Source organism: Aotus nancymaae, unplaced genomic scaffold, assembly GCF_030222135.1.
Source record: "Aotus nancymaae isolate 86718 unplaced genomic scaffold, 86718_ANA_hifiasm-v0.15.2.pri h1tg000048l, whole genome shotgun sequence".
In the NCBI taxonomy this organism is placed as follows: domain Eukaryota; kingdom Metazoa; phylum Chordata; class Mammalia; order Primates; family Aotidae; genus Aotus; species Aotus nancymaae.
Window position 1 is genome coordinate 764,353 of NW_026988462.1, and position 26,659 is coordinate 791,011.

Genomic DNA, 26,659 nt, shown 5'->3' on the forward strand with positions numbered 1-26,659 from the left:
GGTCAAATCCCTTTAGAAAGCACATGGGCAAAAACAATATAAAAAGTGAAATAAATCATATATCCAATAACATCTTCAGATTTAGAATTCTTCCTGTAATCTTTCACCATCTTCATGCCGGTAATCAAAATGAATAATGTGAATATTCACAGACGGTACAGCCTTGTCATCTACCAGCTAACATAATGTCATATATATATGCACTTATTACCTTGATTAAGAGAAAGGGTATGTCCTTCTTCTTTTTTTGCAACAAAAACTATTTTTAAAATAGCTTAATATAGAAGAGCTATGGAATAAAATGGACAGTGATCACTTTTCTGATATAAATAATATGTACTCCTTAAAGTCTGCGATGTTTAACAGAATGAGGCATACTCTGTTTGCCTTAATCTATTTGAATTAAGGAGCTGATTTTTTGCTTGAATTTCTTAACAAGTGACTATATAGCAGGGTTGGATTAGATTTATTGAAAAGATTATTGTAACACAAAATGTCATTTCTCATTCTTAGGATTCATAGTCTTCTTTATTAGAATTTTGGAAAGAATTGGGCACACCGTAAGCTATCATTTAGATCATCACATTTCTCCAGGCTTCCCCTGTCAACTGGATCCTGACTTTGTTGAATACCACAAAATACTGAAAAAATTTGTTTTCAACACAAAAACCATGATTCCCATGAATTTCACTTGTCCTTCAATTTACACCCTTTGGTGTTGACATGCTTTAACATAAAAGTATGACATAAATCACGATTTTAACCCCTCAGCTGGTATTACAGCTTAATGACTTACACCAGGTAGATGTAATGGTTCTTGGTACTGAGACAATCTCCCAATAGATGGTAAACCAAAAGACTTGTAGGGGTCCTGGAAGTTCAAAGGAAAGGAAGCACAGTCTTTGAAATATAAATCAGCACAAGTAAGGTTAAATATTTACTCAATGAAGAAGCATTTATAGGTCTATTTTCAACATATGGTATTTACCAAATCACAGATTTCAGAGTATTATTGTCTTTTACTCTAGACAACTTAGAATGTACTTAAAAATCAAACAGAACTGTAAGCAGAATTTAGCCTGACCTTGTTCATACTTTATTGAAATTGGTAAAATTCCAACATTTTATAAAACTTCTTAGAATGCCTTGGGCAAAAAATAAAATAACCTAGGCCCTACATCAAAACATACTCAAGTTTAGAACAACAAATGTGGTACACTGAAGATATTTGCTTTCCTTCTCAAAACAGCTCACATATGGTAAAATTTGAGAATTTGGGTTCTTCAAATAAAAACCTGAAAAAAAACTTAGCACATGCTACTAGATATGTACTTCATTTGCAAATATATTAGATCATCAGAATAAACAGGTTCAGTGTCATAATAAGAATAAAAGTAATACTACTTAAAATATGAAAAAAGCAAGAGCAATATAGCCATGCCAAAACATATTTCTGAATGCCTTAAAAAATATTTCAAACCAGCTTATAGTATTCTTAAACACAGACATTGATTTATTTTTATTCTTGACAGACATTTTTGATGTCTAAAAGTAGAAACAGTACAAATATTACCTTGCATTCTTATTTTAGTCATTTGAAAAAAGCATTTGAAAGTATTGAACAGAGAGTTTATGAGTAAAACCCATAATTAAAATTATGAATTAAGAGTACATGTTTTACTAAAAGCTTTACAACTTAAATTTCAATTGTTATTTTTATGTAATAATAAAGGAGAAAATTATATGAAAACAAACTGCTGGGAAAAATTTTAAGTAAATATCCAATCAACAACTAATGTGTACCCAAGGTGGGCATTTAAAAAAACCCCACGGAAATAAATGCTACTTCTTGCTAGCGTTGTTTGAAAATAAACAAAGAAAATGCAAACAAAACAAAAACCATGGTCCATTCAAGCTCAAGAATATTGTTGCCTCTTAAAGGACTGGTAGCTATTTCCCCATCTAAAAATACATGACAATTAACTAAACCCAATTCTTTAAAACTATCTGGAATTAGGTCAAAAAATAATCTAATTTTTTCTGGTTTAATTATGGATTACATAATCCAATACTTGGCAACGTTATAAAACCCTAACTTTACCTTGTTGTTGGCTATACCAGGTCTCATGACTCTGGACACAACCACCATCCTTCCTCCCAACACCATTCATTTTACCTCAGCATAAACCCGACATTCAACTGCCCAGCCGTTGATGGAAATATCAGCTTGTTTGTGCCTGAGAGGGTAACCCTTAGCAACACGGATCATTTCTTGGACTAGGTCCAGGCCAGTAATGCATTCTGTGACAGGATGCTCAACCTGCAAGGCCAAGGTCTGCCAGTCAGTATGTGTAGAAAAAGGTAAATAAATAGAAATAAACAATAAAAATTACAGAAGTTTTTGGGTAAAATGAGGTTAATTGTATGTGACATTTACTCATCTTTGACTAAAAAACTCTTGAGCTAGGGGAATAAAATGAAAGAACAAACACAATACACAAATCATAAGAAAAACTAATCCCTAAAAGCATTTGTAAACTATCTGTATTATTTTTCTCAATTTTGATTTATTTGTGGTCCGACAATATTTAAGAATTTTAATTTTGAAACTAATTCTTCACCAAAAAACTACATAGTTATTTGACTGCAATCTTCGACGTGGCTGATAATCAACCTATTCTGCTACACTTAGCATGGCATCTAGAGGGGCAGCTTATGATTTTCCAAAGCACTAGTCCACCCTAAATCTCACCTACTTGCATGCTTTCACTAACCTGTCCTGACAAGCAGCCAGATTAGCGTAATCTTGCATCAAGGCAGTGTAGCAGAAGGGAGCAGATGGATCCTTCAGGTTGCTTTCCCTCCACACTGACTTGGGTAATGCTTAGCATGCACAATTGCAAAACAGAGCCAGTGCGATCACTCTGCTCTCTCAGCAAACTGCTGACAACTACTTGGACTGATGCTGTCATGCGAGTTCCTGGCCTTCCACACTAACACATGAGATATGTATGTACAAAAACACAGTACACAAACAGGGATACATGTCAATATAAACTTGGTCGATCACTTAGAAATTCTTAACCTTGAGTTAAAATGAAACCACTTAAGTCACTGGAAAAGAGTGAATTATCTACCTTTCATCTAAAACCTTGAATAAGTTCTAAGAATTTAAACAAAACTTTGGCCACATCTGCTGCTTTGATGCCATTTTTTCCTGTAAAAATTAAGTATGTTCTAAATGCACTTCACAATAGTTTCTTTATCATGACATGTCATATTTCATACACTCTGACACAGGAAAAGGTCAGTGAACAAATGAATTATCTTCCCATCTTCAACTACACTAATTGAAAGACAGGACTTAGTCATTATAATAATCTTGAAGCTTATCATAAGCAGACAATGCCATAGTCTTAAAAAAAAAAAGCTTTGTAAAAATAAACAGATGGCATCCATAATTAGCTTTGTGTGTGTTATGAGTTTGTTTATAGTCTCAACATTTAAGACATTTTGACATAATTTTAATGACAAATCATCACTAAAATAAGCATCTACCCTTCATAAAACAAATGTGACACTAAATAAAGATCTTATCAGGTAGTTTAAAATATACATTTTTGAAAACAAATTTTGATTTTGTAAGAAACAAGACTCAGTATAATAGAATAAGAAAGTAACTAGCATAAAACCCCTCTATTATTACTAGAAACCAATTTCATGTGAGAAAACCTCTCAGCACTCTACTCAAGAGGTGAACCTGGATGGGTGCGGTGGCTCATGCCTATAATCCCAGCACTTTGGGAGGCAAGATGGGTGAATTACTTGAGGTCAGGAGTTTGAGAACAGCCTGGTCAACATGATGAAACCCAGTCTCTACTAAAAATTGAAAAAAAAAAAAAAAAAATGAGCCGGGTGTGGTGACATGCACCTGTAATCCCAGCTACTCAGGAGGCTGAGGCACAAGAATCACTTGAAGCTGGGAGGAGGTTGCAGTAAGCTGAGATCGTCCCAACTGTCCTCCAGCTGGGGCAACAGAGCAAGACTCCATCTCAAAAAAAAAGAGAGAAAGAGAGAGAGAGAGAGAGAGAGAGATACCTACTACATGCCCAGTGCTTTACATCAATACTATTCACACATCCCTGCCAGGGGAGAAGTAATTTTAAAAATTAAGTAAACCATTCAATTTCCTCTTTCTATGACCAGTGCCCATATAAGTACATACTATACACAATGCAAATAAATATATATTGAATGAAGAAACAGCAAATACAGTCACACCTATAGTAAGTGGTAAAGATGGAGCTGGAATTTATCTCACTACAGAGATGAAGTTATCTTCCTGACAGAAATGTATATTTAAAAAATGTATATATAAATGTATATGCAATGGCTATACAATTATGTATACATGTCTTTTTAAAAGTATATTACTATGAAGGTTTAAAGATCCAAATTTATTATGAGGCTCTGCTTCAACTTTGAAGATGGAACTTTAACTGTGTAAAAAAATAAGTGCATCAGACCCACTTTGAAAGGGTTCCAAAAGTGGACCCATTGTGTTCTAAACTTAGAGTCATATAACAGAACCATAACATTTTACAGTCTAAATTAGGGAGCTACAAGTAATTCAAATTAGAAACAACTAAGCAGGTAGCTAAACTAACAAGCTGCTGAAGGTAAAATTCTAAGAGAAATTTTAAAAAACATTTACCTTTTGACAAGTACTGTCTAAGTCCACAAAATGGTCTAACTTGCTTGAACTTTCCAGGCAAAAGAAATTAACTTCTCCAAAGTAAAACTTAGAGAAATTAACTTCTTTAAAGTAAAACTTATAATTTTAAACACTTTTGAAAGAAGTCCTTTGAAATATATAGAATTCCAAAGCTAATTCACAGGATACGAAACATTTCCTTTAGACTACGTTATTATCAGAAATCTTCTAAGCACAACATTGCTTAAATAATCACAAATATCCCCCTGTTCCCAAGTACTCAGCAATGGTGTCTCTCTCTGCAAGTTAAGCTCAATACTTAAGTGATAGAACATGATTATACAAAGGAACAGACAGACTGACAGACTGACGAAAGGAAGGGAGGAAGGGAGGGAAGAAGATGGTTAACTTGGCCAAAATGTTATAAAATTTTTTTTTTAAGTCAAGAATTGGTGTCTGGTAAACCAACAAGTTCATCTTGTCCCACTTAGAGGCAAAATGTAAGTACAGAAGTCTGATGCTAATAAGCATCTGCTGTGAGGGTTATTACGTGGGGGGAAAAGGTTTCTGTGTCACTTCTCTTTGGGAAACACCGGGTTAATCTGAGTTCAACAGATTTTTTAGGAAAGACTCTTGTCATTAGCATGTCCATATGCCCTGCGACTCTCCAAGAGAAGGGCCCTGTGTAGGACTGACTTCCTCTTCCTTTTGCAAAGTACCTCTATGAGTTGCCAAGTCCATGGGACACACTTTTGAAAACAATGCCTTAAAAACATTCAAAATACAAAATGGAATTCCCTTATTGTGACTCCATCCTCACCACACAAATATTTGAGAACCTGGCTTCATATGTTTTCCTACCCAACAGAAATGTGCTCGTTCTAAGAAGCAGACAATCAGGAATCCACCAGATAGCATTGTTTTGCATTGTTGATTAACATATTAGCATGTGAATATATAAATCTTGGGATTTAGTAAGCAAGAGTAAGCCCGAACCCACCAGTCCCCCAAAAAAATCACACTCACAAAAAAGGTGAAGCCCTACCAAGTTATAATACCTGAATCCTCAGAGACAAATTTCTTGTTAGAATATATTCATCAAGGTAGTGCCACACTGCAGAATCTAACAGTTGTTGATAAATTCATTTGTACTGGTTATATCCCTAGCTCACCATTAATCTTTTGTTCAAACAGGTGCAAAAAATTATCAAATGCCATATTATAGGACATAATCATGCCTCATAATATCTCATGCCATAATCATCCTCATGGACTAGAATAAATATGTTTAGATCCATACACCTACGCTAGGCAGTGACAAACAGCTGGCTTTTTATAGGTCTATTTGCTATTTTAATTTAATTTTGTCTTCTTAGTCACCATCAAGCTGTCACTATTAGCATTGTCTGATGCCTCTTACCACTCCCTCTTACTCATCTGTTGCTTCAAATTTATTTCCCAAAGTATAACTAAGCTTGTCAAATGCAACTGTGAGGTAAATTAGGTTTTCTTCATCTCTGAGTGCTTCATGTATCTCATTTCAGTAGCAGAATAAGCTTAGGAAAACTAAATCTCTTTGGCACTGTGTTGTTATCTACCTCATGATTCTAAAAATCATAATAATAAACTCTAACACTGCCAATGTCATCTTTAGCCTACTCCTCATTAAATACAAAATAGGAAGTATGCTAAAGCTAGTGAGTGAAAGTATGCTTTGCTATTTACAGAGTCTCAAGTAACTCCCTATGTGATATTTTATTAAGGACAAAAGGAAAAACAGAAAAGCTACAGTGTAGAAACACCAGAGACACTGTCTTAACCAAGCCAACATCAGCAATAATGGGATAAAGTGACACTTCATGCTGCCGACATGGTGCTCATAGATGGACAGTCACTTCTGTCGTATTCCTGCCCAGAATGCAAAGACTGACTCTAGTACGCAAGAAAAGAGGCAAACTAAAATGAGTGACATTTTATAAAATAAATGGTTTATGCTCTTAAAAAATGTTAAGATCACAACTTACCAAAAGACTAATTCTCTCCAGATTGAGAGAGTATAGAGATATAACAACTAAATGCTATATAGGATGCTGAACCAGATTTTCTTTTCTTTTACCACAAAAGGCATTAATGAGGCAACAGGTGAAATTTGAATATCATCCTAAATTAGATGATAGTAGTATGTTAATATTCAAATCCTGGTTTTGATTATGGTGCCAGAGTTACATAAGAAAATGTACTTGTTTTTAGGAAGAACAGACATTTTTAGGAGTAAAGAGGTACCAGGTCTGAAACACTCTGAAAGGTTTCTAGTAAATACAGATAATAGACAGAAAGATAAAGTTAATGTGGTAAATATGAGCAAAGTATATTCAGAAATTACCTGTAATATTTTTTACAACTTTTCTGTGAGTCTGAAATCCTTTCAAAATTTAAAGTTAGGAAAAATATGGCAGAGTGGTGGTTCACCCCTATAATCCCAGCATTCTGGGAGGATGACGCAGGTAGATCTCTTGAGCCCAGGAGTTTGAGAGCAGACTGGGCAACATGGCAAAACCCTGTCTCTATTTAAAAAAAGAACACACACACCACAAAACAATCAGCCAGGCATGGTGACACATGCCTGTAGTCCCAACTAATTGGGAGGCTGAGATGGGAGAATCACCTGAACTCAGGAAGTCGAGGCTGCAATGAGCCAAGATGGAGCCACTGCACTCCAGCCTGGGAGATGGGAGTGAGACCCTGACTAAAAAAAAATAAACAATAAAAAAGTTAATAAAAATAAAACGTCCCTAGAAAGACTTGTTTCTCATATTATAAAACACTATTAAAAATAAAGACATCTGGCTTGATCAACATTCTTGTCAGAATCCTCCCACTATGTTAAATAAAAGTTATACAATAGCAGATAATATCTGCAATTTGTTTCCTCTGACCTAAACTTTCAAATATCTTACTGTGATATTTACCTAATAATTCCTAAAACATTCAGGATCAGTAACTGAATAACAGGCAAGTCGTCCTGAAAGGGAACAGGATTCAAGCAAATTTTAATTACATATCTGAGTTGACTTGAAATTAAAACTAAAACTCAGTAAAGTCTAAAAGAGGGAAAAGTCACAATGTGTAAAAAGAAGACAGAAGGAAGCAGTGTGTGTTAACTTGGCCATTGTAAGAAGGAGGCTGATGAGAAGTATTAAAAAATTCCTCGAACAGTGGGATATTTGCAGCTGTAATTGTTTGGCAGCTGGTAAACAGTGGCCCAGCTGCTTAATCAAAGCAGAAACTGCCCCTAAAAGTGTAAGACCCACCACACATAAATACAACTGACATCAGTGTGGCACTTTGAAATTTACAAAATCCTTTCTCACATGCACAAACTTGTTCAATACATCACTGTCATTTAATAGAGAAGGCATAGGAGATTGCTCTCAAGATGGTGTGGTGAGAGAATTGTGAAATTTTTTGTTATAGAAATAATGTTCTTTTAAATTAACACAATTTTAAGTGACATTTTCTTCAATATATCCAGTCTAAACTGACAGATATTACAAAGACTTGTTTTTTGAAAGCTATCTTTTGTAAGCAAAACTTGTTGGATTCAACTTAGCAAAGTAGTTTAGGTATGATTACCCAATGAAATATAAGGAAACTGTCCATTACATAAAATTCAGTTTCATAATGGTGTTTGGCATAATAGGCTTCTGTCTTTGTAGTTTGTTGCTATTCCAGCCTGAAAGGATGGCCAATGCCATTATTTTTGGTTCTGCTCTGTCTGTTGAGAAAGATTCTGCTCTTTCTGTTCAGAGAACAGAATCTAGCATGTACCTATTAAAATTCTGAAGCTCTACCTCCTGAGAATACAGGACCTAAGGTTATTAGATTTTGATCCACAGCACTCAAGTATAAAAAGTATATTGGGAAATAGGCCCCAACACATCACTCCTATAAACTCACCTTGGAAATAATGGTTATATACAAGAGTGACCATGAAAACTGAACAGATTCTATTATAGGGCTGCCTGGTGACCCCAAGAATAATAATCACAGGAAGAAATGATAAGGAAACTGTTATGGGCTGAACTGCATCCCCTCCAAATTCATATGTTGAAGTCCTATCCCCACTACCTCAGAATGTGACTGTATTTGGAGACATGGTCTTTAAAGAAGTGATCAGGTTAAAATGAGATCATCACAGTGGGCCTAACCCAACTTGACTGGTATCCTCATAAAAAGAGAAGATCAGGACCCAGACAACACACGGCACAGAGGAGAGACCACAGGAAGACACAGGGAGAGGATGGCCACCCACAGCAATGAGAGAGGCCTCCAAAAGAAACCGACCCTGTTGGCCCCTAGATTTTGGACTTCAGCCTCCAGAACTGTGAGAAAACACACTTTTGTTGTTTCAGCCACCCCAGTGTATGATACTTTGTTATGGCAGACCTAGCAAACTAATACAAAGATTTATTTAAAAAGTTAAACATAGATAAAAAGAGTCCAGAACTCAGACAGCAAGATCATTTATAATATGCTTTAAAACAAAACCCCAATTCTAAGTGCCTGAAAAGCTTACCTATACATATGTGTATACCAAAAACTTCTTTCCTTCAACTTTCTACTTAAGGCTCAGTAAGTAAGAAGGGAGGACATAATACATCCTACCTTCTATCCTTAGTTTCCCAGCACAAAATATGCCAAAACATCCCAATTCTGGCTTACTCTAACCAGCCTAAGAGCCCTGGCCTCTATCACTTTAAATACAATCAAAAAGGTCAGCATTTGCCCATATCCAAGAAAAAAATTTTACAATTAGTTAGAAATCCTGTTCCCAATAATTTCTCCTCATTCTCTCAAATACTTTAACTCCATTAAAGACCAAAATTTTTTAGTCTGGTAGGTCCAGAAACAGTTTTTAAATCTAAAAAGTTTTTTAAATCTAAAATTAGAATATGGTATTTGCTCGATTATAGTCAATTGTTATAAACCAGAATTTATTTGTAATAATTCTTAATTTTTAAACAAATGCAACAGCAAAGGGCAAAATGAAGTTGCAAAAAAAAAAAAAAAGAATTTCTAAAATCCTCTGGAATATAAAGCTTCCCTATGACGCAGAATTCTCTCTGATGAGATTAGAGTATATGGCCTTCATAGCATTTCAACAATTCTACCGAACCTTTCCTTCCATAGTTAAAGTAGATTCATCCTTCACTGTATCAATCAATATAAGCAACGAACTAAGGTCTAACTAAAGTGGGACAGTTTACCTCTCTGTTCTCAAAGACATGTACAGTTGACTGATCATGTTTGGGCTTTTAATTACTTATTATAAAGATTTTATTCATTTCTATTTGGGAATTGCTTTTCTAAAAAACTAAAAACCAAAATAACCTAGTATTTGGAAATTAATAATTACACACACACACACACACACACACACACACACACACTTGGAAAGTTATATTCAGGGGTCCTAATATTAATCTTAGCACAAAGGCCTAAGCAATGTAGTAAATGCTTTTCTCTATCAGCTCCATTTTTGGAAGAGAGATTTCAGTTTCCATTTTCCTCACAGACTCTTCTTACACAAACACCCTTATAACAGAAAGAGATCTCTTTTAAAGTGGTTAATATTTCAAATATGTTTGTTCACATATAACAATAATTTTGCAGTTAACTGACAAAAGAATGAGAGAAAGTTATTATTTAATATGTGGATAAATCTGCCATCTCTTCAGATGTCTACTGACAGGCTTTATATTAATGATAATAGTAACAGTAGTAATGTTAATGACAACAGTAATAGTAAAAATGTTAACCAGTATTTAATAAATAGCATGCAAGTGTTATGGATAAGACACAGCAGAAAGAATGTGTGCTCAGTATAAACCAGGTACTATTTTGAATATTTAAACTATACTAATTTATTTAATGCTGACAATCCTATACAGCAAATGCTATAATTAATGTCATTTTACTAATGAGGAAATCAAAACACACAGAAGTTAAGGAACTGGCTTACAGTCACACACAGCTAAGAAGGAAGAGAACTAGAATTTATTTGCTTGGAGTGAAGATAGTAAATGTTTGCAACTAACAAAACGATTAAATGAGTTCTTCATTAGTCAGCTACAGTTGTTCTGAACCATTTTACAATTTAGAATCTCACTGAATTTCTCCCTAAAAAAATATGGTTCTGACTTCAGAGGGTTCACAGACTCCCCTAAAGCTCATGAGAGATCCAGGTTAGCTACTCCTGCTCTGGGAAGCTGTCAAAACCAGCCTGGCTCACACCTCTCCACCCCAGACTCCACGCTATCTCCTCCAGAGTTGCTAAGCAGCTGAGGACATGGGAAGCACCAAGATCTAGGGAGAAGATGAGAGCCAAGAACTGGGAACAGGCTCTTCTCCCTCTCTGGATGAATGAAAACTGGAGACTAGCTTCAGAGAAATCTAGGGAAGAATGTGAAATGAATACATCATGGAGAAAGCCTGGCCTGCAAAGAGCCATGGACCTTGGGGAGAAAGTCCAGATGGGGAGAAAGCTCCAGATGGGTCCACGGTCTCTTTGCCAAGGAATCCAAGTAGTCAATAAAAGTTAGCTCAATTCTGTCCTTGAGATGAGACTGCTAGGAGACACACACTCTTCCAGGCCTCTGAAGTAGATGTGGTTGTGTCTTTAACCATTTGAAGGGTTACTGTCACTTAGAATATTTCAAGAAGCAGAACTCAGTACTGATAACCCCCAGACAACCACAGCAAAACCACAGCAGGGGGATTACTAGCACAAGAAAGAAAAAACATTCAGAATAATGACTACATAGGCCAAGTGAAATAGAGCTACTGAAGGACAGGGGAGAATACAACTTTATCCAAAAAGTAGTAAAGCCACTTAAAGACTTCAAGAGCAGCAATGCACATATGTGCATGTGCCCACACATCCCCTGAGTCCTCCTTCTGTCTCCCCAGGAAATTGGTTCCAGGACCCCTGTGGACACCAAAATCTACAGATGCTCAGATCCCTGATATAAAGTAACATGGTATTTGCATCTAACCTATGCATATCATCCTGTACACTTTTCTTTTATTTAAGAAATGGGTCTTGCTCTGTCACCCCAGCTGCAGTGCTGTGACATGATCGTGGCTCATTGCAGCACTGATCTTCTGGGCTCAAATAATCCTCTTGCCTCAGCCTCTAAAAGTGCTGGGATTATAGGCATGAGCCATAGTACCCAGTCCTTCCCATATACTTTAAATCATCTCTAGAGTACTTGTAGTAATACAATGTAAATGCTATGTAAACTGTTGTTTTACTATATCATGCTTTTATTTGTATATTTTAATTGTTAAATTGATATTTTTTATTTATTTTTAAATGTTTAAGTCACAGTTGGTTGAATCCACAGATGCAGAATTCGTAGGTAAAGAGGGTTAACTGTAATGCACAATTAGAATTTCTGAGGTAAAATAATGTGATTTCCCAATTGCACAATTTAGTCAGTTACTTAAAGGAGAGGATAATCACTGTTGCAACCTAAATTAGTAACCTGGAAGATCAATAAAGAAATAATATCAAGAGACACAGCATAAATATAAAATGACAGTTATCACAAGAGAAATATATCCAGTAGACCTAAATTGCAAACACCAGAAGTTCCACAAGCAGAAGAAAATTGCTGAGGGCAGGAAATAGTTAAATAACAGAAGAAACTTCCTCTGAAATGAAGCAATACTTAAACCTGAACACTGAAAAATGGCATGGACTAAAAGGCAGGGTTAATGTATACAAACACACATCAAGGCATATCCTGGTTGGAAAAAAGTCCCTGAATTCCAATGATTAAAAGAAAATTAGAGCCAGGCACAATGGCTCCTGCCTGTAATCCTAGCACTGGGAGGCCAAGCTGAGAGGATCACTTGAGACCAGGAGTTTGAGACCAGCCTGGGTAACAAAGTGAGACCTTGTCTCTACAGAAACATTAAAAAATATGCCAGGTGTGGCAGCAGGTACCTATGGTCCCAGCTACTTGGGAGGCTGAGGCAGGAGGACTGCTTGAGAACAGGAGGTCAAGGCTTCAGTGAGCCAGGTTCATACCACTGCACTCCAGCCTGGGTGACAGGATGAGCTACTGTCTCAAGAAAAGAGGGAGAGAGACAAACAGACAGAGAGAGAGAGAGAGAGAGAGAAAATCGGGTGAACTTTCAGACAACAAGACTACATTATCTATAATTGAAAAAAAATCAGAATGACACCAGACATACTAGAAGCTAGAACACAGCTGAAATTCATATACTCCTGAAAGACAAGAACTGAAACCCAATCCTGAGCAAGAATCCTACACTCAATCAAAACAGTATTCCCCTTTCAGGGCTAAAGAAACATAGCTGAGTACGTGACATTTCAGAGCATATGAATTCCACATAGTCTAATGAAGGAATTTCATGAAAAAATGTGCTACACAAATGAACTAGGGCAGAAATCTCAAAAAAGAAAGATGAAGAAATAGCAAATAATGAAAGATGTGTCTGGGCTGTATATATAGGAGCTAAAAAAGGTATTTGGAAACAGAAGAGATAAACTACAAGAGAAAGTCAAAAATAGGTTAGAAGTATTAAAGCATCTTAGCAAATCTTCAGTGTTGGAAAATTGAGGGAGCTAGTTACCATCTTTACAAATGATAGAGAAAACATCTGTCTGAATAGAAGAATAAACATAAATAAAATTTTAAAGGATAACAGAATTTCCAAATTATCAATGGGAAACAAAAGGGATAATGAGCAATTATTTCAAGCAACAAACAGAAAAGGAAAAACGAAATGGAAAACAGGAAAAAACATTTTAAATATAAGACAAAATAAATAAAATCAAGTGTTTAAAATGGGAAGAACTAGATTTTCCCACTTAAAGAAAATGTTGGATTAGGTTCTTAGAAAATATTTTCAGGCTGGGTACCAGTGGCTCACTTCTGTAATCCCAGCACTTTCAGAGGCCAAGACAGGAGGATCCCTTGAGCCCAAGAGTTCTCGACCAGCCTGGGCAATATGTTGAGACCCCATCTATACAAATACATATACACATAATTTTTTCTAAACTCAAAAAAGAAAACAACTAATAAAGAAGGCTTTAAAATAAAGGACCACACAAAAAAGGAGGAGATACAATATGATATGAGTCTAAGTCAGATTTCAGATTAAACGTTTAAACAAGATAAACATTCAGGCAAGAAAAAAGGCACATAATTCATGTACAAGAGTCATAAACCTACATACATGAAATTATATTGTACATAAGTATGTAAAAATATGCATTATTAGGAATGCAGGGAAAACTTAAAGAACTTAAAGACATATACCTAAGGATAACATGAAATTATATAATGTCTGGTATCTCCAGCTAAGAGAGGAACAACTGAGGAAAAGAAGGCATACCTGAAACAACACTGGGAAGTAAATAGGAAGCTGGCTCTGATTCCTGGGCCTCTACCCTACCACTCTTGCTATTCTGAAGTACTTCGGTATGTGTGAAAATTACAATGAGGAAAAGAAAGTGAAACAGACAGACACATGGGTGGAGGTGGGAAGAGAAGGAAGGAGGAAGGGAATGCAAAGAGGGGGAAAAGGAAAGGAAAGAAGAAAGCCAAAGAAGGAAAGAAATACAAAGATGTCTTGGATACAAAGATTTTTGGGGGCGTCAAACCTATTCTGTATGATACGATAATGGTAGACACATTTGTCCAACCTCATAGACTGTATAATACAAAGAGTAACCCTGGTGTAAACTATAGACTTTAGTTAAAAACAATGTATCACCAGGTGCCCTGGCACAGGGCTATAACCCCAGCACCTGGTAAGACAGAGGGCCCCAAGAGTTCGAGACCAGCCTAGCCAACATGCTGAAATGCCGTTTCTACAAAAACTACAAAAATTAGCCAGGCATGGCGACGCATGCCTGTAGTCCCAGCCACCTGAAAGGCTAGGGTGGCAGGATCACCTGAATCCAGAAGTTCAGGGATGCAGTGAGCGATGATCTCACCAATGCATTCCAGCCTGGGTGGCAGAGTAAGACCCCCCCCACCAAAAACAAACAAACAAACAAAAGACACACAATGCTCATCAACATTGGCTCACGGGTTGTCACAAATGTACCACACTAATGTGAGATGCTAAGTAGGGAAATGAGTGGGGTGAGTGAGGGGCATATGCGAACTCTCTGTACTTACCACTCATTTTCCATAAACCCAAAACTGCTCTAACAAATAAAGTTAGTTTTTAAAATTATGATGAAAAACTCTACCTATCTCTTTCTTAATCAAATAGATTCAATTTTTAAAGGGAAAGAAAAAGCAGAAAAGATATATAGAGAAATTGAATAAAACCACTGTCTTAAATTTTAATAGATGATATTCCCTCATAAAATTCTGAAGGTCAACCACAGAAAGATGTTTAAAGTCCTACAACTGTAAAGGATACCAGTATCAAATGATTTGCATCTGAGTTCTAATTTCAGATATGAGGGTAACCTTACTACCCATCTAAGAATTCGAACACAGTACCCACAGGTATCTCTAAAAAATAAATTCTTGATTTAAAAAGAAAACCCTAACTTTATATAAAATGAATCGAAATAAAGAACTCACTAATCATGACGCTATGGTAAGATGCTGACAGTGACCATAAGGAGGTAAAATACACAAGTCGGATGAAACCTCCAGGAGACCCATGCCTACAGAAAAGAAAGAAAATGCTGCAGCCACATAAAACTCATAATAAAACTAGCAAAAATGAAGAGTCAGGGAGTAAAGACAGCAGGATTAAATCGAAGTATGCCAATTTCCATTACTTTTGTAAAAGAGAAACAATATACTCTTTCAGAATGAAATATGAAGAAAAATGACAAAAATATAAATGTTTTTCATAATCATTTTTCTTATTAAGAACATATTTCAGTTCCATGTCATTGGAGGGGAAAAAAAAGAACATATTTAAGGAATTAATATAGCTGTGAAAAGTTATAAACATTTATCTAACAGTCCAGCAAGTCCATCATCCTAATTTCTTTTTCTTCCGTTAAATATAAATATAATAAGCTAATCTATAAGCTAATTTTTCATATGGGATAATAAAAGTAATGAGAAAGGAATAGTTCTACTAGATAATGTACTATAATCTATAGCTATAATACCTAAACCAGTGTGGTGCTAGAAGATGAATAAGCAGAAAAATGTAAAAAAAAGGAGTGTGAAGTAATACGTCTGCATACATCTGAGATTTCAGTATGTAATGTAGGTAGCACTTCTAATTATTACAGAAAAGACTGATTATTCAATAATTGTTGGAATAATCAGGTAGCCACTGGAAAATAAATGTTTACTCACAGAACGTCTTCGCCCTGTTCCTCATACCCTACTTCCCTATGGGGCAATGTAGTTAATGAGGAAAGCTCAGACTATCAACTCAGACCTTGCAGAAGAGTTGCTGGCATATCTGCCCCTCCTCAACTTTCAGTGGTGGGGATAGGGAGGGTGAGAGGGTAATGTGGAGAGGCAGCACAGCTCTATGGGGAGAGGCAGGGAAGGTCTCTGTTTTACCATCCTGGGCTGTCAACAAAATGGCTGCAAGGGCTCTACCTTTAGGGTTGCTACCCCTGAATCCAGTTGCCAGGGTCTTTGCTCAGAAAGCGCCTGTCCTTTAGACCTATGACAATATTCACAAAGCCACTGCTTTCTGACAATATCACAAAGGACTAACTTCCCCCCAAAATAAACAAACACCTACATATCAATAAGAAAGCCTAAAGGGCAAAGGATCTAATAGTCAATTCACAGAAAAGGAAACATAAATTAATCTAGAAAGAAAAATTCAACCTTACTCATGATAAATAATGAAAACAATATACCATTTTTACTATCATATAAAGATCAAAAGGCAAAAATATACTTTTGGCCAGGGAAAGAAGGAACAAGCTCTCCTGTAAGAGGTAAGCTGACAATACTTAACTAATTTATAAGAGCACATATATTCCCAGCAATTCTACTTCTGCACACACAAAATGGATATAAAGGGTCATTCATAATTGCATTATTGGGATAGCAAAAAAATGGAAAAATTATCAGTAAAGATCGAAAAAGACAATGCTTTAAATTAGGAATGGAATACTCCCAAATTAATATGTTGAAAAAACAAAGGTTGCTTCAACAGAGGAAAAATAAATGGCTGTGGTAAGTGTGATATGGAGAGTAACTTTTCCATTGCAGACTCTTATAAACCACTAGATATTTTTTAAACCAATTCTGAGTATTACCACTCAATAAAATAAGAAACTAAAATTATCTCAGCAAATTACATATATAGTAGTCTCCCTTATCCTTAGAGGACATGTTCCTAGGTCCCCAGCAAATGCCTGAAACTATGGATAGTATAGAATATGATTGCTGTCAGTTACAACACTTTTCTTTTTTTTTCTCTTTTTGAGATGGAGTTTTGCTCTTGTTGCCCAGGCTGGAGCGCAATGGCATGATCTCAGCTCACTGCAACCTCCGCCTCCCGGGTTCAAGTGATACTCCTGCCTCAGCCTCTCGAGTAGCTTAAATTAAAGGCATGCACCACCACACCCGGCTAATTTTGTATTTTTTTAGTAGAGACAAGGTTTCTCCATGTTGGTCAGGCTGGTCGTGAACTCCCAACCTCAGGTGATCCGCCCATCTCAGCCTCCCAAAGTGCTGGAATTATAGGCGTGAGCCACTACGCCCAGCCATAGAACACTTTTCTATTCATGTCTTACACACACAAATTTAATGTCTTTTCCATCTTAACTAAGCACTTATCATGCACTGTAGCCATAACTTTTGAAGTCTGACTTTTGACAGCAAAACTAACACAAATTTCTTTTCCTTCTTCACAATGCCACTGATGGAAGATTCATCCTTACCACAGATCTTAGCAACCTTAGCACATGACTTTTTTTCTTTCCTTGTAAGTCTAGAACTTTCACCTTTTCACTCAAAAGAAGCACTTTATGGCTTCTCTTTGGCATATCTGAATTCCCAGCAACAGTACTCTTTGCGTGCTAGAGCTCTTATTATATAAAGTAAAGGAGATTTGAACATAAGCACTGAGGTATCATACAGTCAATCTGATCACTGAGGCAGCTTCCTCCCCTGCTTTTTTTTTCAGAAACAGGGTGTCCCTCTGTCCAGGCTGGAGTGCAGTGGCATCATCATGTCTCACTGCAGTGAGGTGGCTTCTAAGTGACTCATTGACAGGGAGTGTCTACAGCATAGAGATACTGGACAAAGAGAAGATCCATGTTCCAGGCAGGACGGAGCAGGAGGGTATAAGATTTCATTACGCTACTCAGGACAGTCCACAATCTAAGACTTATGAATTGTTTATTTCTAAAGTTTTCCATTTAATATATTTGGAATGAGGTGGACCGAGGGTAGCTGAAACTTCAGAAAAGAAAACTGTGGATAAGGGGGACTACTGGAATACACTTTAATAAAATAGGATTTTCACAAAATCCTAGTTTCCATAGAGTATTTCTCTATCTAGCTGTCCATCTTTCAAATGTGGAGAGAGGTGAGACGAGGGAGAAATATGGTGAGAGAGCAGAGGCAGGTGTGTGTGGCTGTGTGGGTGGATACATAGCTCAGTGCTCATTATGAGAGGAGAACAGAGACCATTCCAAGCATGGGAGTGGCATGATCCAAGGCACGCAGAAGTCAAACTGAAAGGCACCTTCAGGGAAAAGAGAGGAGTCTGTTGTAATTCACATACAGAGACTGGCACTGGCAAGAAACAGGACTCTAGGGGAAAAATCAGGGCCACAGAAAAAGCTTGTATTGTGATGCAAAAGCACGTAAACTTTATCTTTAAGCAACGGAAAACCAGTGACTTAAAAAAATAAAGCCAATATACGTGAGGATATCATAGATAATTCAAATACGTAAACTGTGACCAGATTGAGAACAAACCAGTCAACTGAACCAGCTATAATGCACAAAATGTGGTGACTTTCTTAGTGTTATATCTCTTTATAGAGAAACAGTATTGTCATTGCAAATTTCACTCTTAAGGGAATTTATAACATGAAGATGGATTTCTGTTATTAAAAAAAAACAGCACAGTTCTGAAACTGGAAAAAGTAAAAGTTCAATCAGGAAATTTCAAAGAATAAAAAAAGAACAAAGAAAATTATAGCCCTCCAGCTCAAAATGAAACACTAATTAGAGATAACATATATCTTGGGAGATAAAGAATTTGGTGAACGTGCCTTAAGTATTATAATTTAAGGATAGTAAAGAAATTTGAAAGAGAAAATCTTCTATTAAAAGAACATGTGGATTGTTTAAAGAGTATTAGAAAGAAATCTGTGGAATATGTAAAGAATGGTTTTCTGAATACATATGAAGTCCAAGATTCTTTGTTCATGCTCCCATTCAGTTATATCCTCCATATCAAATACCCCCATCACACAGATGCATTCTAAAAAATTAAAATTCATTTATTCTGGTAACTGATAGGATCAGTTATTGGAAGTAATCACAGGAGAGGAAAACATATGATTAAATATTAAATGGGAGACAAATGATGCAAAGTATGATCTTAAATATCATAGAATGCTATTTAAACAGCATTCTTAACAGCATTAGGTACTATCAGAGCTCTGTTTGTGAACAAGAGCTCTAATCAATCAGAGACCTTGGGACATGTGCTAAGTGCAGGCATTAGTGAAATATTTTCCTGCAGTGTGGGGCCCAGTCCCTTGGTGAGAAGTGGGGCAACTTCAGGTCAAACATGGACATGATTTTCTATAGCACTGATTCACATCATTATGAATCAATTCACAATTTTTGTCATATGACAAAAACTTTGTGAATTTGATTTTTTCCCTGAAATATTTTTATAATTTTTTGAGGGTACAGAATATAATTTCCTAGCAAGCTGTCCAATATACAAAACATAGGTACTTACAGAGTCTTGACCAACTGCATAGAATTATTTAATAAAAATATCAACTACAGGCTGGGCATGGTGGCTCACGCCTATAATCCCAGCACTTTGGGAGGTTGAGGCAGGCAGATCACCTGAGGTTGGGAGTTCAAGATCAGCCTGACCAACATGGAGAAACCCCGTCTCTACTAAAAATACAAAATTAGCCAGGTGTGGTGGTGTATACCTGTAATCCTAGCTATTCAGGAGGCTGAGGCAGGAGAATCACTTAAACTCGGGAGGTAGAGGTTGTGGTGAGCTGAGATCACACCACTGTACTCCAGCCTGGGCAACAAGAGCGAAACTCTGTCTCAAAAACAAACAAAAAAATATGTATCAACTATCAGGTGTTTTGCCAGAAACGACCATGGTACAAACTTGAACAAACTTATAGGCTGAGATAAATGAGCCAGAAACAAATGGAAAAAAAAGATACCACAAGAACACAGTAACAAACTCCCCTAAAAAGAAAGACACCATTTGATAATTCCATAAATACCGGTAAGTACCTCAGTTAAACAATCTTGTATCTCTTGCATCTGGAATAAAATACAAATGTTTTGTGGTCATCTCAAATTGCCTTCAGAATCAAATTACAAGCTGTTATTCTCATTATGGCAAAATAAAGTCTTCATTTTAACCAAAAACATGATTTTCCAACTAATTATCTAATTAGATATACTTAGTTATAAAGATACATTTTAATCAAAATCAAATTAATCTTCAAAAGGCAAAATTCTGTCACTTCTAAAGCTATTCACAAATAAAATATAGGCTACAAAGGTGATTTCAAAGGAAGTATGAGTTTTGAGCAACAACTGCCGAGTTACTATCTATAAAAATGCTACAAGTATTCACAATATTGGTCTCAAAACGCATCTAGGTAGATCACTTCTGCCATACCTAATGAAAATCAGCCCCATTATTTGATAGCTGTACTTTACAATGAAAAGACAGCAATGTTTTGGTGATTCTATTCATGAGAAAATGATGAACAGGCACTCAACTTTCCCTCCAAACTTCTCCAAGGGTACACTCCTACACTGCAGAATCGGTTAAAAACCCTGTTCCCAGACTCCCTTTCAGCTGAGGTTTTCATGTGACTGCATGTGGTTCTGGATGTGTCAGTCAAGTGCATATGCATGAGATTTGGAAAGGAAAAGTGAGGTAGCAGTGAGGCATTCCACTGTCCGCTCACTACTTTTGGGGGTGTTGAGAGACAGGACAGAAACCTATTTAATCTGTAGGCATAATGTACCTCTAAAGCCATCAGCTTGGAACTTGTGCTTACTGAGGACTAGAAAACAATTGGTGGGGAATGGGAGATGGGGAAGGTCTTCTTAAAAACATCACAGAGTAAGAATATAGGAAGGAATTAGCCAAAACCAAGAAGATACAAACACAGATTTGTAAACCCAACACTCAACACCATTTTTGCCCTAAAGGCATTTGCCATTCCAGGAAAAAAGGACTATGGATATAAGCTATACTTTTAGTGGCATCAAGAAATCAAAAGCATAACCATGAAGACAGGAGGTCACCAAAAGTATCAATTTATCAAAGAACCTGATAAACCACCCCCACTTTTAGTGCAAGCCATAAAGGAATGCAACCTCAAGGTACGAACTAACTGGAACAAAATCAAACATTCCCTAGAACCACAACTGGGCTGTGTATCCCCTCAGGAGTTCAAGGAATCTCACACTTTGAGCTTAGATTGGTGTAGTCACAAAAATCATACTGTCCATAGGCATGTGACAGAAGAAAATTTAAAAATCTCTATAAGAAAGAATCCATCATCCTAGGTTTTAATTTATCAGTAAAATAACAATTTTTAAAATAATTGTGTATGACAGTATAGTAACAGGCACAACAGGAACTCAACAGCACAACCAAGAAACAGCATAAAAAATAGATAATACAAGTAGTCATTAAGACTTCATATACCAAAATTATCAGACATACACTACAAAATAAGCTAATTATGTTCAAAAAACAAAAGTCAAAATTGAAACTTCAAGTAGGAGACAAGAAAAGATAAAAAGCAAGTTGGGTACGGTGGCTCATGCCTATAATCCCAGCACTTTGGGAGGCTGAGGCAGGCGGATCACCTGAGGTTGGGAGTTCGAGACCAGTCTGACAAACATGGAGAAACCCCGTCTCTACTAAAAATACAAAATTAGCTGAGCATGGTGGCGCATGCCTGTAATCCCAGCTATTCAGGAGGCTGAGGCAGGAGAAGTGCTTGAACCCGGGAGGTGGAGGTTGTAGTGAGCTGAGATCACATTATTGCACTCCAGTTTGGGTAACAAAAGCAAAACTCCATCTCAAATAAAAAAAGCAATGAATCATACTTTTAAAGGAACCAAATAGAAATTTTAGAACTGAAATATAAACAATCGAAATCAGGAACTCAATGGGTGATTAATTAATTAAATACAGGATAAAGGAAGGTAAGAAAGACCGAAGAAATTATCCAAAAAAGATGAAAAATATCAATGAGAGCATAAGAAACATAAGAGATATATTAAGGATATCTAAAATGAAAGTTATAGTTTTATTCATTTGTGTGTGTGTGTGTGTGTGTGTGTGTGTGAGATTGTTCCAGAAGTAATAATGGTGGAGAATTTCCAAAAAAATTAAAAGACATTAATAAACAGACAAAATATTTAATGAATTCCATGTATGCAAATCAGCAAAAAGTTAAAGAAAATCTAAGAAAATCAGAAATTCATAAATGCTACCAAAAGAAAAAAGCAATTATGTCCAAATAAGCAGAATGCAGAATGAATGGGAAAGTCTTACCAGAAATAGTATTTTCAATGAGCTGAAAAAAATACTGGTCAAACTAAGATTTCTAATTTTTTCTTTTTCTTTCTTTCTTCTTTTTTTTTTTTTTTTTTTTTTTTTTTTTAGTACAAACAGGTTATCACTATGTTACCCAGACAGATCTTGAATCCTGGGCTCCAAGGATCCCACCTCAGCCTCCCAAAGCGCTGGGATTCAAGATCCGTCTGGGTAACATGGTGATAACCTGTCTGAAATTTAAAGTCAAATATACCAGCATTTCTGTTAACTTTCTAAGAAGCAAAGGGTCGAGATACAAGACAAACATACCAAACTGGGCTGAAAAATTATACACTGCTTACAGAGGAACTCATGAACTGTCTTCATACAGGTAGGTGGAGAGTAAAAGGATGAAGAAAGCAACAGCATGCAAAAGATAACCATCAGGAAAGAGGTAGAAAGCCACCTGGAGCCCAGGCCATCAGATTCCTGACCACTGGGGAGTGGCAGGGCCACTGCGGAACTCACCTCAAAGCTCAAGGACACAATGACTGACTACCACCAAGACACAGAAAACAGAAAACACTCCTCCTGCACCCATGGGAAGGCTAACGAGGGCCCACAGGAGTCTCCCTCTGGGAAAGAGGCACAGACACTGCTCCCGCAAAGCCCTCAAGCTCAGGATGAAGCAGGCATGCAGAAACACCACAAGCAGCCCCTTGGCACATGGGAAAACCACAGCAGCAGGAAAGCTTAGGCTCAACCCAGCTCATGCCTGCAGTGACTCAACACCCCCTCCCACAAGCCACCCACCTCCCCAAAGCCTGAACAGAAGAAGAGCTGACACTGTTTTCAGGCATAAGTATGCCTTCCTCAGTCTCTCCTGTCCTACTCCACCCCTTAGCCATCAGCCCATATCACCCCACGCACCCACCCCAGTCCTAGGCAAGCATTCATCTATTTATCTCTGTAGGCCACGTGTTTTTTTTGAATGTTGTAGTGGACTGAAGAGTGTCCTCTCAAAATTCACATCCACTCGCAAGCTGTGACCGTGACCTTACTTGGAAACAGGATTTTGGCACAGGTAATCACATTATGATGTGGCCGTACTGAATAGGAAAGGTTCTGAATCCAACATGACTGGTGTCCCTATAGAGAATGGAAACTCTGGACGCACAGATGCACAGGGTAAAGGCAATGTGACAACTGAAACAGGGATTAGAGTTATGAGAGTCATGCTGCCACAAGCCAAAAATATCAAGGACTGCTCACAACACTAGAAGCCAGGAGAGAGGCATGGAGCGGATTCTCCCTCCAAGCCCCCAGGAAGGAACCCACTCAGCTGGAACCTGGATAATAGACTCCGGCCTCCTGAAGTGTAAGAGAACAAACTTCTGTTGTGTTAAGCTACAGTTTATGATCATTTGTTATGGTAGTCCTAACAAACTAACACAAATTCCATAAAACTAGAAATAAACTATCTATAGAAATCTAATAAAGAAATAGTGGCATTTTCTTCAAAAAAAGTATCATACAGAAGTTCCATGAAATAGCATGAATCTCACAAATACAATGCTGAAAAAAGAAGCCAGGCACAAAAGAATACATACTGTATGAGCCCATTAATATAAAGTTTAAAAAACAGACAAAAGTAATTATGCTGCTTAGGTATGCATAATTCAAAGGAAGAACGATATGAAAACTGAAGGTTCTAAGAAGTCAGTCAGACAGGAGACAGTTCTAGTGAAGATGGAGGAGGAATCTGAATCATTAAGAAGGAGAAAATGAGGCTGAAGTAAAAAGAGCTGGTTGTTTTATAAATATTTCTAGACCCAGTGGTGTTTATGATTTTTGCTTTATAATACGTTCAAGTATATACCTGTGTTCTATTAATATTTCTGCAAAGTTCACAATAGTTTATTTCTTTAAACAAAAGAAAAAAGGGAAGAAGAAAGGAAATAAAGCCACCAGTTACAACACAAGTAGCTTCCTGAGATTTGGAACTATGTCCCCCAAAGCCAACAGTTCCAAGGGCAGCCACTTGATTCTCAACGTCCTCACTGTGGCAGAGGTGGCGGTTCCTCTGGGAGCCTAGCTGGGTGGTACAGCAGTGGGAGTCACTATTGGAAGATCACTCTGGGTACCCTTCCTTCCTCCATCCTTCCAGATCACTGAATCACTTCCTATTTATAGTATCTAGAGTAATTTCTCTTAATAGCACATACACAGACAAATACAGTTCATCTAGAAAGGTTCAAGAAAAAAATAAAGTGGTATTACCAACATAAAGTGTTAACAGTGACAAAGCAGAGGTTTAGATACTGAACTTTAGAGGGCTACTTCTCCATCATTCCTAACAGATGTCTTAGCACAAGCATAAAAACTAAATCTTTATCTAACAGTTTATGGAGTTAATTTTTTAACTTTTATAAAACAAAAAGAGGTGGAGAAGAAAGGGTAAAGTACAGAGGCATGGAGAGGAATAAAAAACAGTTGTTGTTACCTGGAGTCTTGTATTCATTTCCAAGAAATAAAAGTTCTTCTTAGAGTCCACAAGAAACTCTACGGTCCCAGCAGAGGAATATTTTACCGCTTTGGCAAGAGCTACAGCTTGTTCTCCCATCGCTCTTCGAGTCTCCGCATCCAAAAAAATGCTACATATACAGAAAGAGTATTTGTCTACATTTTGACAAAAATCAACTTATCTTTTGTGTGCATACATAAATGTTTTCTTAAAATTTACTCAGATATAGAGTAAATTCTGTATCAGTTTAAGAACTCAAAATATGATATGCTTTATATATGTTTTATAATATGTTGACTATACTATTAAGCCTAACACACTTAAAAAAGTCAACTTTATATTTTTATAAAACTAACATTTGAACTTTTCACATTACACTGCAACTTCAATCCATTTACAAAATATATAACTACTCCTCATTTACTCTTACATAACTACTCCTCAAAATATATATATAACTACTCCTAAAAATATATAACTACTCCTCATTTACTAACATACTCTTCACATGTTGTAGTATTTAGCATATATATTCAGAATTGCTTGGAGTCAAAAAGAGAAAGATAACTTCTTAGAAACTAACATACACAATCAATCCTCATTGTTCATGGCGTTCATATTTACAAATTTGCTTACTTGCTGAAATTTATCTGTAACCCCAAAATCAGTGCTTAAGGCGCTTTCATGGTCCTTTGTGAGCAAGCGCAGAGAGGTGAAAAATCTGAGATGCCAGCATGCTAAGGCTGAACAAGGTGACATTCTCCCTTCTTGTTTCAATGCTCATACTGTAACAAGCATCCTTTTCAAGGTCTATTTAGTGTCACTTTTTTTTTGCATTTGTGTGTGTGCTTATGTGTGTGTGTGTGTGTGTGTGTGTGTGTGTGTGTGTGTCATTTCACTGTCTGAAATGGCCTCATTGTGCTTAGGTGCTATCTGGGGTTCCCATGGGCAAGAAGGCCAAGAAGTACTGTCTGGAGAAAATGTGTGTGGGATAAGCTTCATTCAGGCATGTGTTACAATCTTATTGGCCAGGACTTTGAGTTCACTGTTAATGAATCAACCACAGATATTAAATAAGAAATACACATAAAACAAGATTATGTATTAATCCACTGAGGAAAACATTATGTGTAGAGGCTCACAGGAACCTAACCCTGTATTTCCCTTAGGAGCAATTACTCAGTGTTCACTAACTCAGTAATCAAGGTGACTATAGAGAACATAACTGCCACAAATAACAAGAATCAGCGATACATCTACTAAATCCTATAAGTTTGGCTTCAAGATACCAAACTTACCTTCAAGCAGGCAAGTTTAGCTAAAATGATTTCAACAAACCCTGAAAAAATATCATCAAACCACTTGTGCATTTTCACAGATTTTGCTGCCATGAAAGAAAAGTTCTGAGAAACAAAACATTAACTACTCTTCTACTTGTGGATTAAAATTATTCTCAAATGAGCAGGACTGAGATGATATGTTATAAAAGTTTTATTATGGAATAGTATAATAAACTTGCATGAACCTGCCTCCAGTATATAGCAATTATTAATACATAGCCACTCTGGCTTTATCTATGCTTCACGCCCACCTCTCTACCAGGCCCACCCTTTATTTTTTTTAAAGTAAATCCCAAATTAGGT

At 36.7% G+C, this 26,659-nt stretch overlaps 1 protein-coding gene across 4 annotated transcripts in view; it reads right to left on the reverse strand.

Annotated features, from left to right (window-relative positions):
- The window catches only part of PCCA (propionyl-CoA carboxylase subunit alpha), a 433,326-nt gene that overhangs the window by 236,074 nt on the left and 170,593 nt on the right, over positions 1-26,659 (reverse strand). For all 4 annotated transcript variants that reach the window (XM_064362172.1, XM_064362171.1, XM_064362174.1 and 1 more), the window contains 3 exons: positions 24,996-25,146; positions 2,177-2,320; positions 797-871 (listed from right to left, as the gene is read on the reverse strand). In XM_064362172.1, coding sequence (XP_064218242.1) covers positions 797-871; positions 2,177-2,320; positions 24,996-25,146 — 370 coding nt within the window. The remainder of the gene's footprint in view (positions 1-796; positions 872-2,176; positions 2,321-24,995; positions 25,147-26,659) is intronic.